Raw genomic sequence first — 15936 nt, 5'->3', positions numbered from 1 at the left:
ACAGAGAATAAACTAAATTCTCTAGTTATTTTTTTTTTGTTGTTGTTGTTCCTAGAACAAAGTGCTATGACCAAAGGTAACTTACCGAAGAGTTTATTTTGAGTTACAATTCTAGAAGAGAAGTCTAAAATGGTGAGGAAGACATGGTAGCACATTACCAGAGGAGGAAACCGAGGAATCACACCCATCTCCAACCACATGTAGAAAGCAAAAACAGCAGACTAAGCAGGGTGAACCCTTAGCTCACAGCCTACCCCAAGTGACTTACTTCCTCCAGCAAGGCAGTGCTGACTAGTGGAGGAGCCCAAATGTTCAAATATGTGATCCTATGGGAGACATTTTGCATTCCACTATACTCAGCAATCCGTTTCTTCCAACTATACCTATTTTTATCAGTGCAGTCGATGAAAACAAATGGTTCATGATCCAATGACTTGCTAGTAATTTCTGAGTTCAAATGAGATCTGGCCTCTTAAAGGCATTACGCCTATGGATGCCCCATTTCTGAACAACATTTGCCTTCAATAAGGTAATACTTTATAACCAAACCATAATATACACACACAAACCTATAACATACATATATTTGTGGTGACATAGCATATATGTTTAGTACTTCCCATCTGTTCATAAATGACATTCATTTCATGTTTGCCTTCTTTATAATGTGTAGCTAGAGTTTTCCTGCCTGTCCCACAGTCAGGACAAATCTCTGTCACCAGCCAGTCCCACAGCCGCTCAGACCCAACCAAGTAAACACAGAGACTTATATTGTTTAAACTGTTTGGCCTAATGGCTCACGCTTCTAGCTATCTAGTTCTTACATCCTAAATTAACCCATTTCTATGAATCTATACCTTGCCATTTGGCTCATGGCTTACCGGCATCTTCGCATGCTGCTTGTCCTGGTGGCGGCTGGCAGTGACTCCTCCCACCTCCCTGTTCTCTCAATTCTCCTCTCTGTTAGTCCCGCCTATACTTCCTGCCTGGCCACTGGCCAATCAGTGTTTTATTTATTGACCAATCAGAGCAAAAGATTTGACATACAGACCGTCCCACAGCACTCCATGACCACGCCTAACAGTGACTTTGAAATCTTCAAAAAGATGACAGGATCCCACAATGATGATTCCACATGGACTATGATAAAGCCACTAAGCTGATTAACACCATGGAAAAATCAACTTTGGACTACAAACTGGTCAGGACAATTTCGAGTTGACTAGCTGAGATGATCCAGCCTGACAGACTACTCGAGCAAGGACTTATGACAAGCCCTGAACTTTCCTTTTATGCAGAGACTGGACAAATGATATAGGACTTGACAATTAACCCAAAAATTTTCTTTTCAAGATTTCCTAAAGATATCTTCACCCCTAGAAAGCAAAAAGAAAAAGAGAATAAGATATGAGATAGATCATTGAATCTACTCTGAGAAAAAAAGATAAAGAAATAATAGGATAAATAGGTAGATCACTGAATCTACACTGAAGAAAAGGGGAAGATATAAAAACGACAAAAGGTAGACTACTGAATGTATTATGAAAAGAAAAAAGAGAGAATATGGATATGATAAGATTAAAAAGGGAGATTATGGAATCTACTTTTAAAAAGGAACTACTTGTTTTAAATAAGATAAGTAATGAAAATTTTTTGGTCTGAGTTTATCAGATGTTACTGGACTGGATATTGTTAATATATATAATGGGGTTTTTATCTGATTCTGTCAAATGTTAATGGACTAGACATCTTTAATGTAATCTTGACTGTGTACATTGTATATACTTACTGGATATAATTTTTCTTGTATTAGTTATAAGCTTTTTTAAATTTTAGACAAAAAGAGAGGAAATGTGGTATTGTATTCCCCCAAATATTGTGCATGCTAATAAACTTATCTGTGGTCAGAGACAGAGCAGCCACAATATTAAACATAAAGGATAGGCAGTGGTAGCACACACCTTTAATCCTAGCATTCCAGAGGCAGAAATCCATGAGTTCAAGGATACAGACAGGCACGGTGACTCATCACGCCTTTAATCCCAGAAAGCAAGCCTTTAATCCCAGAGAGTGGTGGTAGAAAGCAGAAAGGTATATAAGGCATGAGGACCAGAAACTAGAAGCATTTGGCTGGTTAAGCATTTGGCTGGTTAAGCATTTTGGCCTGGTTAAGCATTCAGGCTTTTGAGCAGCAATTCAGCTGAGACCCATTCTGGATGAGGACTCAGAGGCTTCCAGTCTGACGAAACAAATCAGCTGAGAAGTTGGCCAGGTGAGGTTAGCTGTGGCTTGTTCTGCATCTGATCTACCAGCATTCACCCCAGTAACTGGCCCTGAGTTTGATTTTATTAATAAGAACTGTTAAGATTCCTGCTACAATAATGTTTTTCTTAGAAGGGTGGTAGCTCATGTCTTCATAGGCAAGCTTTGGAGGCTGAGGCAGGAGGATTGTCAAGGATTCCAGCATGAGTTACAGTATAAGACCCTGTCTCAAAAATCAAAGCACAGGGCTGAAGAGAAGGCTCATTAGTGAAGAGCACTGGCTGCTCTTCTAGAGGCCTGGGTTTGATTCCAAGCATCTCACCTGTTTGTAACTCCAGTTCTAGAGAGTCTAACACTCTCTTCTGGTTTCCTCAGGCACCAGACATGCAGAGTGCACATGCATACGTGCAAGGAAATGTTCATACAGAGTAAAAATAAAAGTTAAGAATTCAAAGAAAACAAACAAACAAACAAACAAAAAACTGGAAAGTAAAAATAGATCTGCTGTTCATAGTCTTATAGACTGCACTTATTGACTCAATGTTTTATTATATTGATATATGATAATTACTCCCACTTCATGTGATGACTTCTTAGAAACAAATCTTTCTACAAACATTTTGAACAGCTCAGGAAGCTATTTCTAAAATTTCTGGAAGCATATCTAAGTAATCAGATATTTTTGAGTGTCAAAAATATAGAAGGTTCATTCATATTGCTTCCATACTCAAAGGGAAAAATAGTTATTCAAAGCACTTAACTCTGCCAGAGTGTTTAACAGCGTGTTTCAGTGTGAATATTTAAGTAGCTACTTTGGGATTAGCATTATTTATTTTATGCGTACTTTAAGTGATTCATTGTTATATAGTTCTTCAATTCAAGATGTGTCAGGAACTTCATTTCACTGAAATTTCAGAATGTGGCTTACAGAAGTGATGCCTTTCCACTGGTAAGGAAGAGCAGGTACCTTCATTTTCTTTGTCCTAGGTATTAACCCCCTGCAGTGGTTTCCTAGATACATTAGCAATGAGCTTCAAAACACTTTGAAGTTGACAAAGCCTAGCATTGATTTGTCAATGAAGTGCATAGTTGAAGTTTTCTCTTTTCTTTCTTTTCTGCTTAAGAAGCCTTTTGGGAAAGAAAATCCTTTGTCCTCTTATATTTCAATATAAATTTCCTCTGAGTTTTATTTATACGAATTAAGTTTGATACAGTGAACTGTGAAAGACATTACTCTGAATACAGTAGTTTTGGTTTATTGTGTTTTTCTTCCCTAAATGCAGAAGGCTCTTACGTGGGAAGCACAAAGTGGTTGTTATTTAGAGGCAAACTTGAATCTTACTTTATGGTGTAATAAACATCCAGAAATGATTGAAGCTCAAGAAGATGAAAAGAGAAAACAAATAATTGTAATGTTTTCAAAGTGTCATCTAAACACAAAAGAATGAAATGGGCAAAGATGATGTGGCTCTATTTGAATTCTATGTAACATTTATATGGCAAGAAAGTGTTATTAAAAGGCACTTCATTATAGGTACCTGATAGTTTTCTTCCAGATAAATACATTTTGTCTTATTTATAATCCATCTTTATTTTGTGGAAATTGGCTGTTTCTAGTCAAAGTGCACACATGATAAAACCCTTTAGTACGTTTTAGACTTACAGATATTATAACAAAATTCTTTATAGGAAATTATTTCAAACAATGATCTAAGCCAGTGTCATTCAAGAAAAACCACTAGAATGATAGAAATATCCTTTCTATTGTCCAGTATAGATGTCTTTAACACATGTGACTACTGAATTCTTGCAGTGTTGTTAGTTCAAATGAGGCACTATATTTTTATTTTTTATTAGTTTAAATTAAATCAACCTTCATATTAAATAGCTACATATAAATAGTGACACTACAACACAGTACACAGCACATTATTTGTGTTTATGAACTAAAATATGTAAACTACATAGAACACTATTTTGTGCATATTTTCACTATGTTTAGAGTTTGCAACTGCTATTATTATTATTATTATTGTTTGCTTAAAATACATTTCATGAATATGTTAATTACATAACAGGTTAATCATTGTGATCCTTTCTCCTGATATGTCCTAGATTAGAAAAACATAACCCAGTCCAAGCTAGTAAAGCAGTTGGTTCAGCTGCTTCCCTGACATGAAGCTGAGATAGACAGATTGTCCACTCTCTAACAGGCTTGTCAGCTCTTCTTCCTTGACCCAGTTTTGCGATCACAGTGGTGCAAGCATTGTCTTAGACAAGAAAGTTTTCAGAAGAAGATGCCTGCACAGAAAAGTGAATTATCTCAATCTCACATTAAATTAAAAAAAAAAAATGAGCATGAGTAATTACCAGTTCTATTCTTTCAGCTTAACATAATTCCCATGTATGCTTAGAATGTCAGACAAAAATGCTAAAATATTTTAGGGTGTATGTAACAACTCCTTGCATGAACAAATTAATATTATTAATTGTAGTCTCATTATTTCTATTTTGTGCTGATTTTGTCATTGATGCTCTATTTGTCATGAATTCTCTTAGTATTTATACAAAATAGATGAGTTTAGGTCAGATAATCATTTTCTTTTGAAAATAACTGTATGTTTAATACATTTTTCATATAGCAGCCTTAAATTCTTTGCTGAATCCATGAATACAACTTTTAAAGTATACATGTGTCCCACAATAATGGGGCCACACTCTACTAATAACAACTCCTTATGTTCCCTGTATTAATTTTTCTGGGGTCAGTAATTTTATTGTTGAAACGGGAGAAAATTTAGAAAAAGTAATTAATAGCAAGCTAAACTATACAAGGGATTGCAAAAGATGACTCAAGGGATGGTGAACGTCTCTATAGTTAGGACTACTTGCTTCAATGCCAGAGACCCCAAGTTTAGCTCACAACTCCCTGTAATTCAGATCCACTGGATCCCATGCCCTCTTCTGGCAGTGTGGGTACATGCACACATATTGCTTATATGCCCCCCAACCTACATACATAAATAAAAATAAAAATGAGCCTTTAAAAGTTAAGTAAAGTAAAATGTAAAATTCAGTTATTGAAAGGTTAATGAAAAATGATAATTTTTGACCAGGCTGTAATCTCAAAAAATGCTAGTAAAATTTATGTGCAAATTCATCCTACCTGTCTCAGTTACTTTTCTGTTGAGATGATAAAATTCTCTGACAATTGCAACCAAAGGAGAAAGGACTTATTGAAGCGAGCAATTCAAGGGTACAGTCCATCTTGGCAGGGAAGCTATTGGTCATGTCACACCCACAATCAGGAGATAGAGAGAAACAATTGCATACTCAGTTTTTTTTTTTTTCTCCATTATATGCAGTCTGGCATCCTTGCTAGGGAATGGCACAACTTCCACAGTGAGTAGGACTTACCATCTCAGTAAACACAATTGATATAACCCCCAAAGCCATGTCTAAGATGCATCTCCCTGGTGTGTCTAGATTCTGTTGAGCTGGCAATTACCGTTAACTATCACACTTTCTAAATCCAGTTTCTATTTTTAGGCTTATCCTGCATAGTGAAGGCTTTTAGTAAATCTTGGTAACTTCCATTATTTTAGGGTGACTGGTTTAGCATGGGCAAAATGTCTACTCTGACAAATAAGAAGTAATTGATGGAAAATGTTTGCTGGACATGCATGCTGGAAACTAGATCTGAAGTGCAAGCTGAGGATTTTCTGGGTATTAAAACATGACACACAGGATAAAAGTTATCCTTTCCTATCTTAAACTTTATTCTTTACACACAATTAAGCCATTGTCTCATCTATAGTGGAACTAGCCCTAGAAGAGAGTAATGAAAGTTGTAAACAACCAGGGTTTTTGCTGAGACAGTTGAACAATGAAAAACCAAATTTATGTACATTGTGCACATTTAATTTCCTGATACACATATTTATTAAAGTGGAGACGTTACACTTACACCATTTGATGCCTCTTAATTTACACTTTGGCATTTTATGTCTATGTAAAATGTCATGATTATCTGAAAAACATGGGTTTGGGATTATCAGATGCTTTTCAAAATGCAAAAATAACTATTGGTTAGGGTTACCATCATTTGCCCATTCTCATGAGATTGCAAAGGGAGTGAGCTTACCTTTGTTTTAAAGTTTTAGCAAAAAAAAACCAACATTTAATATTTTTTTATATTCCAGATGTGAAACAATGTGATCGTAAGTTTTAGAGATAACCTCTGAGGCCTATAGAAAAGCTTGCCCTATCTTACTATAACCACCTCCCTGATGTACTCACCAATGTATTTTAAAGTTGCCTTGATTTATGACTTTCTTTGTTTTGCAAAACTGTGAAACCACTTCCAATAACACAAAATTTAGGGTAACCTAAATCTTTGTTCTCAGGACATGGTCACTGAACTTTGGCTCTAAAATAAACTGTCTTTTAGTCCCTTAAAAATAAATGATGAGGATAAAATAAAAGGAACAAACATTGATTAGGCAGAATGTTTTATTGAAGTACTCAGACATACAATGAAGATTAGGAACTTTTTGTGATTCCATGGACACATTCAAATAATCTACAAGGAGCTCCACTTCAGTATGTTGTAATCACACTAACATTTGATTTTTTTTAACCTATATAGAATCAGTTTAATGAATGAAATTTTCTATAAACACATATTGAATGAAACAGTTTTGATGTTATGATTTGAGATGATGAGACACCGTTTCCAGGCTTTCTGATGTTGCACCGTAAAATGGATTTGAGAAAGAATAGATGGAACTCTAAGGAGGAAACACATTTAGAAGTTTAGTATTTTCTAGAGTAAGACAGGAAACTCCTGAAAGGATCATGAAGAATGAAGCTTATTTCTAATTAATATCACAGTAATGATAATCAGATTGCCCCAAGCCTTGCTCCAGCTCACACTGTTCTTTATAGAAATTCTGATTTAAAAATACAGTACCAACAAAAGCTGGACAGAACTACAAAAGCCTTACTTACATGGAAGACAACTGGAGCAGGTTGAACACTGAATATATTTAGAGAGTATCAAGAAAATACTGCTACATCTTTAGGCATGATACCATGGGTATATTTTAAACGTGTTCTTACAACTGAAGTTTCATAGTTAAATTAAATAATAGCTGTGATTTGCTTAGATCATGAGTGGATTGGGGAAGACATGTGGTAAGAAAAGTTACAAACATGGCTAAAGGTTGAACGTATTTGATGGCGGCTGATGGGTGATTGAGTTTTTGTTGTTGTTGTTGTTTGTTTTGTTTTACTATGCTCCCCAAATCAATATCATTATAAGACATTTCTGCATGAGTTTTTGAATATTTTTTTAGATAAGTCTATTTTCTTTCCTGTCAAATAAGATAAAATATATTTAATTCATTTTCCAAAAACAATAGAAACAGATGTGACAGGATTTCTTCTTTAGTCATATTTAATGAATTGAAAGTTGAATTTTAAAAGAATATGAAAAGGAAAGAAAATAAAATTCAGAAGTTTTGCTTTGAGGGATCAATAGGAAACTGCAGGGAAACCTGCATGAGAGCATGTTGAAAAGTGGGCCTTTGATCTACACCTCTCCCTGTGCATTCTGGGAAGCACACACCTGAATACTATAATGGCTGTCTTCTCAGGGAAAGCAAGGAATGTAGGGCACCTTCTTAGCTACTATTTACTGACTGCTGATTTGTTGAGATACTAACATACAGATTTTCACATCTAAAGCTTTTTTCATTTAAATTCTTTTTAGAATTAGCATTTAACAGACACCAAAAGCTTATCTAAGTTGCAGATAAAAAGACCAAATTTTCTTATCTTCAGTAAAAATATACATATACTTTGTTATGTCTTTCTTATTCAATTGATTAAGTATTGCATGTCTGTAGGTATATATTATCAATTGAGTAGGGATATGTTTGATGTTCTCATTGAATCATTCACATAAATTCCTTCACAATCAGGGAAATTTCCTGCTTCTTCTTCCACTTTTTTTTTTGTTTGTTTGTTTGTTTCCACCTAAACAAAACTAAAAGTATACATGACATATTTTTTGAAGAAAACATGAAAATATAAAAAGCCCACACTTATTAGTCTTAAACCACATCATACAAAGGTCCTGAAATGTTAGAAACCATCTAGGGTGACCCTTTGGTGCTCATTTTTAATATCAAGACCAAAAAAAAAAAATAAGAAACAGTTGATAGATTATTTTACACAAATTAAGCAGGAGGGCTAGAGAGATGGCTCAGGTCTTCAAAGCATGCACAGCTCTTAGAGAGAACCCAAGTTTGGCTTCAGCATCATGTCTGACCTCAAAACCACCTGTAATCCAGCTCTGAGTGCACTTCCTACTGCCTACATCTGCACTCAGGTGTATGTATTCCCCCCACAAACATGCAGACATGTAACACATATAAAATAAATCTTTAAAAACGTAATAAGAAAAAAAACCCCAAGCTTTCTATATACTTATTATTGAGGCTACAAATAAGCCAACAACACACCCAAGGAGCAGTTACTGGGAAGAGCTGACTAATGCTCCTCCATTAGTTAAGTTGATATTTTCCAGATTTACCAGCTCTCTTGGAGGCTGTACAGTGACCACAAAGCCATTTAACAGTGAACTGATTTTACAAGCAGAATCAAACTGTCCTAAATGGAAAATATCACTCACTTTTAGAGCTTTAAATGATTTTTAACCCCCAATTGAAATAGAAATAGTCCATTAGAATGTTTCCTTTAGCCGTGATGTAGAAATGGTTCCAAACACAACTATTTGGTGGTGGGTAGGATGTCTTTGTATGTGTGTGTGTGTGTGTGTGTGTGTGTGTATGTGCACACACATGCGTACATGTACACATTTGCTTCTGAATCAATGTGATTTGCCTCTCCACTTACCTCTGTTTTCTCTAGGTTGATGAAATTCCCATAAACTGGATTGACAAAGGCACAGTTGCCTCCCCCGTCAGATTTCCTTAAAACAAAACAAAACAAAATAACAACAACAAGGACAAAACAGGCTCACAAAGACTCAAACGCTAGTGAAAGAGCACTGGTGTTTTATTTCCTTATTCATTTTTTAAACAGAGTCTTGCTATGTTGCCCAGTCCAGCCTCAAACTGTCCGTCCTTCTGCCTTAACCTTTAGGTGAAGGAACTATAGGCATGCATTGCCTTATCTGGCAATAAATAAGTATCAAGTGCTTCACGGTACTTGTTCAGGTCACTGTTAGAAATTTTTGAGAGACACAGTGTCTCGCCAGCACACTTATTTTCATCAATATTACCATAAAATATATTTTTTCTCTGCAGGACACCAAGGCAACCACATTCTTGTAAACAAATATAATTTGAGCTCTTGAATATTTAGATCCAAATAGACTCTGGCAAATAAAAGGGGTGTAAGTTGATTTCAATGTTGACTTCTTAAATATTGCTCAAGACTTTCTAACAATGCAATATCAGAAGGACAATGTAATGTGACACTGTAATATAGAAAGCTTGCTTTGGACTCTCTTAGACTGGAAGTGCCAAACCACATCCTGAGACCACGCCTTATGACAGTATCTTCTGTAGAAATCTGTAGACCATCAGATTTCTATCTAGTAGTTTAATCAATAATCTTATATTTGAGTGTTTGAGAGTTTTGCTTTAATTATTTTTGCATGTATCTGGTGTGTGTGTGTGTGTGTGTGTGTGTGTGTGTGTGTGTGTTCACGTGTGTGGGAACATGTGTGTGATAGCCATGCACTTATTTGAATCTTGTATGGAAACCTATAATTGATATAGGAAGTCTCTTTTGATGATTCTCCACTTTCTTCATTGAGGCAGGGTCTCTTTCTTGGCTGTGGAGCTCACCATTTTGTCTAGTTTAGCTAAGCAGCTTGTCCCTGTGGTTCCCTGTCTCCCTACCTTCCAGACTACAATTACAAGAAGGTTACCATGCTCACCCAGTATTTACATGAATTAGGGCATCTTGAACTCTAGTTCTCTAGTTTGCATGGCAAGTCCTTTACCCACTGAGTCTTCTGTTCAGTCTCTTGAAGAGTTTTTCATGTGAGTATTTCTTTTCATGTCATGGACTAAATCTGAACAATTCAGCATAACTGTACTCCTAGACGATTGCTTTCTTTTTATACTTTCTGTTCTCATTGGAAGACAAGCAACTCTGGAACAGCCAATTTAAAAAATGGCACTCACAACAGGAACAAAAATAATACAACCAAGGACTGCTCAGTTAAAATAAAGTGAAAATCCCAAATACTTGCACACATACACGGGGGTGGGGAACAGAAAGAGAGACAGAGATGGGTGGCAATTCTGGGATGATTACCATTGTCTTAACAGCAACCAAGAGGGAAAAAGTATATGCTTTAATATTTTTTGCCTTATCAGGGTACAATGTTAATTAGTAAGTTTGTCAGTATACACCCCTAAATACTAAAAGAAAAGACCAACCTCTTACTGATACTCTGTTTAAAGTTTCCAGAGGCTAGACCTCCTATTACCCTCTACCCAAACCAAACAGTCCTTTCCTAAGCAGCAGAAGCATTGCAGAATCTAACTTGGGTAATGATGTTTCCTTGGAAACACATTTCCACACAGTGTCAATATTGTCTAAGTATGCTACTGCTATTGCTTTTTAAACCATTGGATTAAATCTGTCAAGAATGAAATAGTTTACTGTCATTAAGATTACATTTTGGTAAATGACAAATATACTTAGTACAGATTTTTGTGGGAAATAATTTGAAAAACAGCTATATATCTAACTTTAAATAATTCAACAATCTATCGGTTAATTCCTTAACCCACTAATGGAATATTAGGAATTTCTCCATTTGACCTGGATAAATTCATTTTCAATCTTCATGTTTGTCTCTTCCCAAACTAGTCCCTGTTACACTGTCAGAGCAGTAAATTCAGCATATGCACCTAGGCAGGACCACTCTCTAGCTGGTGGCTGGCAAGAGAGTAAAGGTTGTTTTGAAATGTGTCAAAATGCCAAAGCAAGAGCTGGTCTGGGACAGATTGAACATGACTTAGCAAGTATCAAAACAGAGTAAAGCTAGGAAGTAGGAAACGTGAGGCAGTCACAGACAGCAGACCCTGAAAACAGCAATCCAGTCTAAGTTCAAATTGGGAATAAAACCAGGGAGTAGAAGACGCTTAACTCTAGTGCTAGGCAGGACAGACAATCAAGGGACTGAGCAGGTGACTAGAACCTGATGGACCAGGCAGAGTGACACAAAAGATGTTTCTCTAAGACAGTGGCTTTTGGCTTTGGACTGATGGAGCCCCAGGCAATGCAGAGATTGCCAGGCAGAAGTTGATAAAATCCCCCATCATCTAAATATGTGGAAGGAAGCAATTATTCTTCTGAAAAGACTCTTAAGTCTTAAATAATTTAAAATTTTATTTTTTTCTGCTAAAGTGAAATACACAGGTGGGGTCTGGGTTTCAGGGGTTTGATGACTGCCTACAAAGATGGTAATTTGTGCTCTAGGGGTATGGAGTTGTAATAAAAGGACATCAGTATGGAGTGGTGGAAGGCAAGTGTTTGTAAATCCTCCTACTTCAAAGTTGGTGTTTCTTCATATCCTCAAGCCATTTTGTTTGTTTTTCAACCAAAGGTACGGCTCCTATTCTTGAGAATTCTTGGTTCTTTGGGTTAAATATTAATATCTGTCCTATCTATATATATTAAACATCACACATGCCCTACAGATAACACCGTTAAGTTAATTTGTTACTTCACACACTGTACAAAACTTTTTAATGTTGATAGCCCCAACAGAAATCTAAACACGGAGTTACTTGTAATATTAATCCACAAATATTGTAAAGGAGCAATGAAGAAAATGAAAAAGAATAAAATCAAAACTCATCTATGTTATAGCAATAAACATGACTCTGTGGTGAATGTTTATATTGTTTTGAACAGCATTATTAGGATATAATTCATATGCCATATAATTCACACATTTAAAATCTTTGTGTCTGTGTATGGGGGGATACATATGTATATATATATATATATATATATATATATATATGTTCATTTATGTAAGTGTAGGTGCTCGTGTATGTCTAAGAGAGTCTCTGTTATTCACTGTTGTGTAAACTGGGCTAGCTGGCTCACAGCTTTAGGGATTCTCCAGTTCCCACCTCTAATTTCACTGTATGAGTGCTGGAATTACAGACATGGGCTACTACACATGCCTGACTTTACATGGGTTCTGGGGATCTGAATATAAATCTTTATCCTTGATCAGTAAGCAGATCAGTAAGCATTTACCCACTGAGCCATTTTTCTAGTCCCTGATTCACACAATCATATATATATATATATATATATATATATATATATATATATATATAATATACACACACTTCAATGTCATATGACAACATTAAGTTTTATTAAATTTTAGTGACTAACATAAGATTATGGTCAATGTAGCTAACATAAATCTGCCAATGTAACCAATTTGAATTGTACACTTCACTCTTATCAATTATATTCTTAATCTTATGCGACTGTCAGTATTATCTATCTCCAAAATGTTTTCATCACTTCAAATAGAAACTCCATAATCATTAAGCAGTAATGCACAACTAATTGCTGGTGCTTTGGAGAAATTATCCTGCTATGATAAAACATTAGAGTACCAAATAAATAAATCCTCGACCAGGCTGAAAGGAACAGAAAGGAGACAGTGACACAACTGTCACTCTAAGTATTGAAGACTGGCTTTTGGCAGGTGACTGGACAGGAGTGACAGGAAAAGGCCAGTTAAACCCCTCATGCACTGTAAATTTATCAATTAATATTTTATACACTGTTGTACTTTCATAATTTGTTTAATTACTTTTATGATTAGGAAGAGTACCACTTATAAAACTTATACACATAATTGCCACTTTTGTCAGGTGTGGCTTAATATCTTTGTTAGCCTTGGTTTTCTCCATTTCATCTCTCTGTCATTTTACATGCTGGTGAAAACGGACTGGCTTCTAGGTCAAACCCACTGAACACCTAGCCCTTTTACTATTCCATTTAAGCAAAGATGTCATAATATAAACATTAAAAATACGCTTGGGGCTAGGAAGACAGCTTAGTCAGAAAAAAAGCTTGTCACGTAAATATGAGAACCTGAATTCAGTTCCTACAATGCATGTGATAAGGGCTTATGTAGACGCCTATAATCCCAGAGCAAGAGAGGTAGAGCCAGGTGGATTCCTGAGCTAACAGAATAACCATCTTAGGCAACTTGATGGGATCCATGCAATGAAGGAACCTGACTCCAAAGGAAAGAAAGACGTGAATGGTCTTCTGTGGCCTCCATGTGCATTCATGCATGCACTGACATGCACACAGAGACATACGCACACACAGAGATATATGCAGGAGTGCATCTCCTGAAAGTAGGTTTAGAAGATGATTAGGGAGAACCTAGCTCAAAACTTCAGTACAAAATTTAAAACAGAAGGGAACAGCATTTCTGAGACTATGGATGGTCTTTTCTGTTAATCTCCAAGTAGACAATATTACCAGACTTTCCCTGTCCTCCTAAAAGCATGCAGAACTATACTTTCTTGTTATTCACTTCAATCTTTAATTTATTTTTAGGTTAACATGTAAGTAACGAGTGTCATCCAGGCATCTTTGTAAATATGCTTTTATACTTTGATCTAATCTTCCCCTTTCCATCTCCCCTATCTTTCTCTCCATCTAGTTGGTTACCTCCCCTCATTTCCTATTACATTTCCGTTGCCCTCTCCTTCCCATTTCCATTAAGAAACTCATTTCCCCTTATGATGCCCTGTCTCATTTTGTGATCTACAAACACTACACACACACTTTAAATCAAGGCTTTTCATACAATAGAAAACATTAGGCTGCCTTGTTTCATTTGACATAATGGTTTTTAGTTTCATCTATTTTCCTGCAAATGTCATGGTTTCATTTTTCTTTATGGATGCATAAGACTCCATTGTACATATTAACCACATTTTCTTTATCTATTCATCTATGGATGGACATCACATCGGTTCTAGTTCCTGGATACAGTGAATAGTACAGCTCTAAACATAGATGAGAATTATCTCTGTGGGATGGTGACTTACAGGCATTTGACACATAATCAAGACTTACATAGTTGTGTCATATGATGGTTCTCTTTTTAGTTTTCTGGAGACTATGTATGGTGACTTACATAGTGACTGCCAAAGTTTATATTTTGCCAGCAGTGAACAAGGAGAATCATAGTTTCAGGAATTGATGTACTTGCAGTGCAGACATGAAAATAATTTGAAGCAATTACCATAGTGATTTTTCTATTAAAAGATATTGCCTGTGTACATAGTGTGGTAGAACTGGCTTCCATTAATAAGCTAACTTCTATATATTGTTTCTGAGAATCCAGACAATATTTCAAGTTCCCAGACATGAATGCTGTTAGTTCCCAGGTAGAAGGGGGATGCTAGGATGATGGTGCTGACTACGGTATTTTTTATTATTTCTTTTCACTTAATGAAATGCATCCAATGCTTATAAATCATACAGCATATGTTAAATTCTCTACAAGAGTAAATTCTCTTATAGTGTTGATCAGTGCATGGTTCATCCCTCTAGGATTTCTTTTTAGAGGAATTTTTGTAGATATGCTAAACTTTCTTAGGTGCAGTTGTTACGAGTGCCTTGATTCTTGACAATGATTGAAAACTATTCTCTTTATACTTTTTTCTTCTTTTGACACTTTTTTTTTTCTAAATTACCGTCTTTTCTGCATCCAGAGCTTGAACTCAATGGAAATATGTGGTGATATTTTATTTGTGTTGAAATGTGGTGATATTTTATTTGTATGTTAATAAATAAAGTTTGCCTGGAGATCAGAGGACATAGCCAGCCATAAACAAAAGTCAGGCAGTGGTAGCACATGCTCTTAATCCAGTCACATGACAGGCAGAGTCTCTGTGTGTTCAAGGACACACTGGGGAACAACCAAGTGAGGTGACATATGCCTTTAATCCCAGTACCAAACATAGAGACCTGGAGGTCTGTACAGATAGGCAGTAACAAGGAAGTGAGGTAGCTGGGCTAAGAGCCAATGAGAGGGCAGAACAGCAAGGCAATAAAAGCCTGGGTAGACAGGAAGTAGCTCTATTTCTTGGGAAGCTAGGTGTGGTGAGCTCAGGTTAGCTGGTGGCTCTCACTATTTCCCTGATCTCTAAGACTTTCACCCCTATATTTGGCTCTGTGTTCCTTATTTAATAAGACTGTTTAGAAATTTACCTACAGAAATATAAGTCTTTGTAGTAGTGATAACTACTATTGTCATTTAGAAAATTATTTCCTTTTTTTAATGTGTATATGTGTGTGTGATTATCTGTGTTTGTGAATCTCTGTGTATATATGTATTTGTGTGTTCACATGACCATGTGGGCAAAAAAGTGTGCTGGATTCTATGGAGTTGGAGTTTTAGGAAATTATGAGCTGCCTAATACAAGTGATAGGAACCAAACCCTCCCTAATCTTCTGAAAGAGCCATCTCAATTGCTAAGCCTTCTCTCCAACTCCAGCACTGTCATTTAAAACATTGTTTAATGCTATCAGGAATCTTTTAAAACATTCTGTTTCAGCTCTGTC

General features: G+C 35.9%; 1 protein-coding gene across 1 annotated transcript in view; it reads right to left on the bottom strand.

Annotated features, from left to right (window-relative positions):
- Positions 1-6968: 6968 nt before the first annotated feature.
- Positions 6969-15936, bottom strand: part of Malrd1 (MAM and LDL receptor class A domain containing 1) — a 609872-nt gene continuing 600904 nt past the window's right edge. The window contains exons 38-39 of the mRNA XM_059263620.1: positions 9184-9259; positions 6969-7052 (exon numbers count right to left, since the gene is read on the bottom strand). Coding sequence (XP_059119603.1) covers positions 6969-7052; positions 9184-9259 — 160 coding nt within the window. The remainder of the gene's footprint in view (positions 7053-9183; positions 9260-15936) is intronic.

This window comes from Peromyscus eremicus, chromosome 5, assembly GCF_949786415.1.
Source record: "Peromyscus eremicus chromosome 5, PerEre_H2_v1, whole genome shotgun sequence".
NCBI lineage: Eukaryota > Metazoa > Chordata > Mammalia > Rodentia > Cricetidae > Peromyscus > Peromyscus eremicus.
This window is presented reverse-complemented; position numbering and strand designations above follow the sequence as displayed.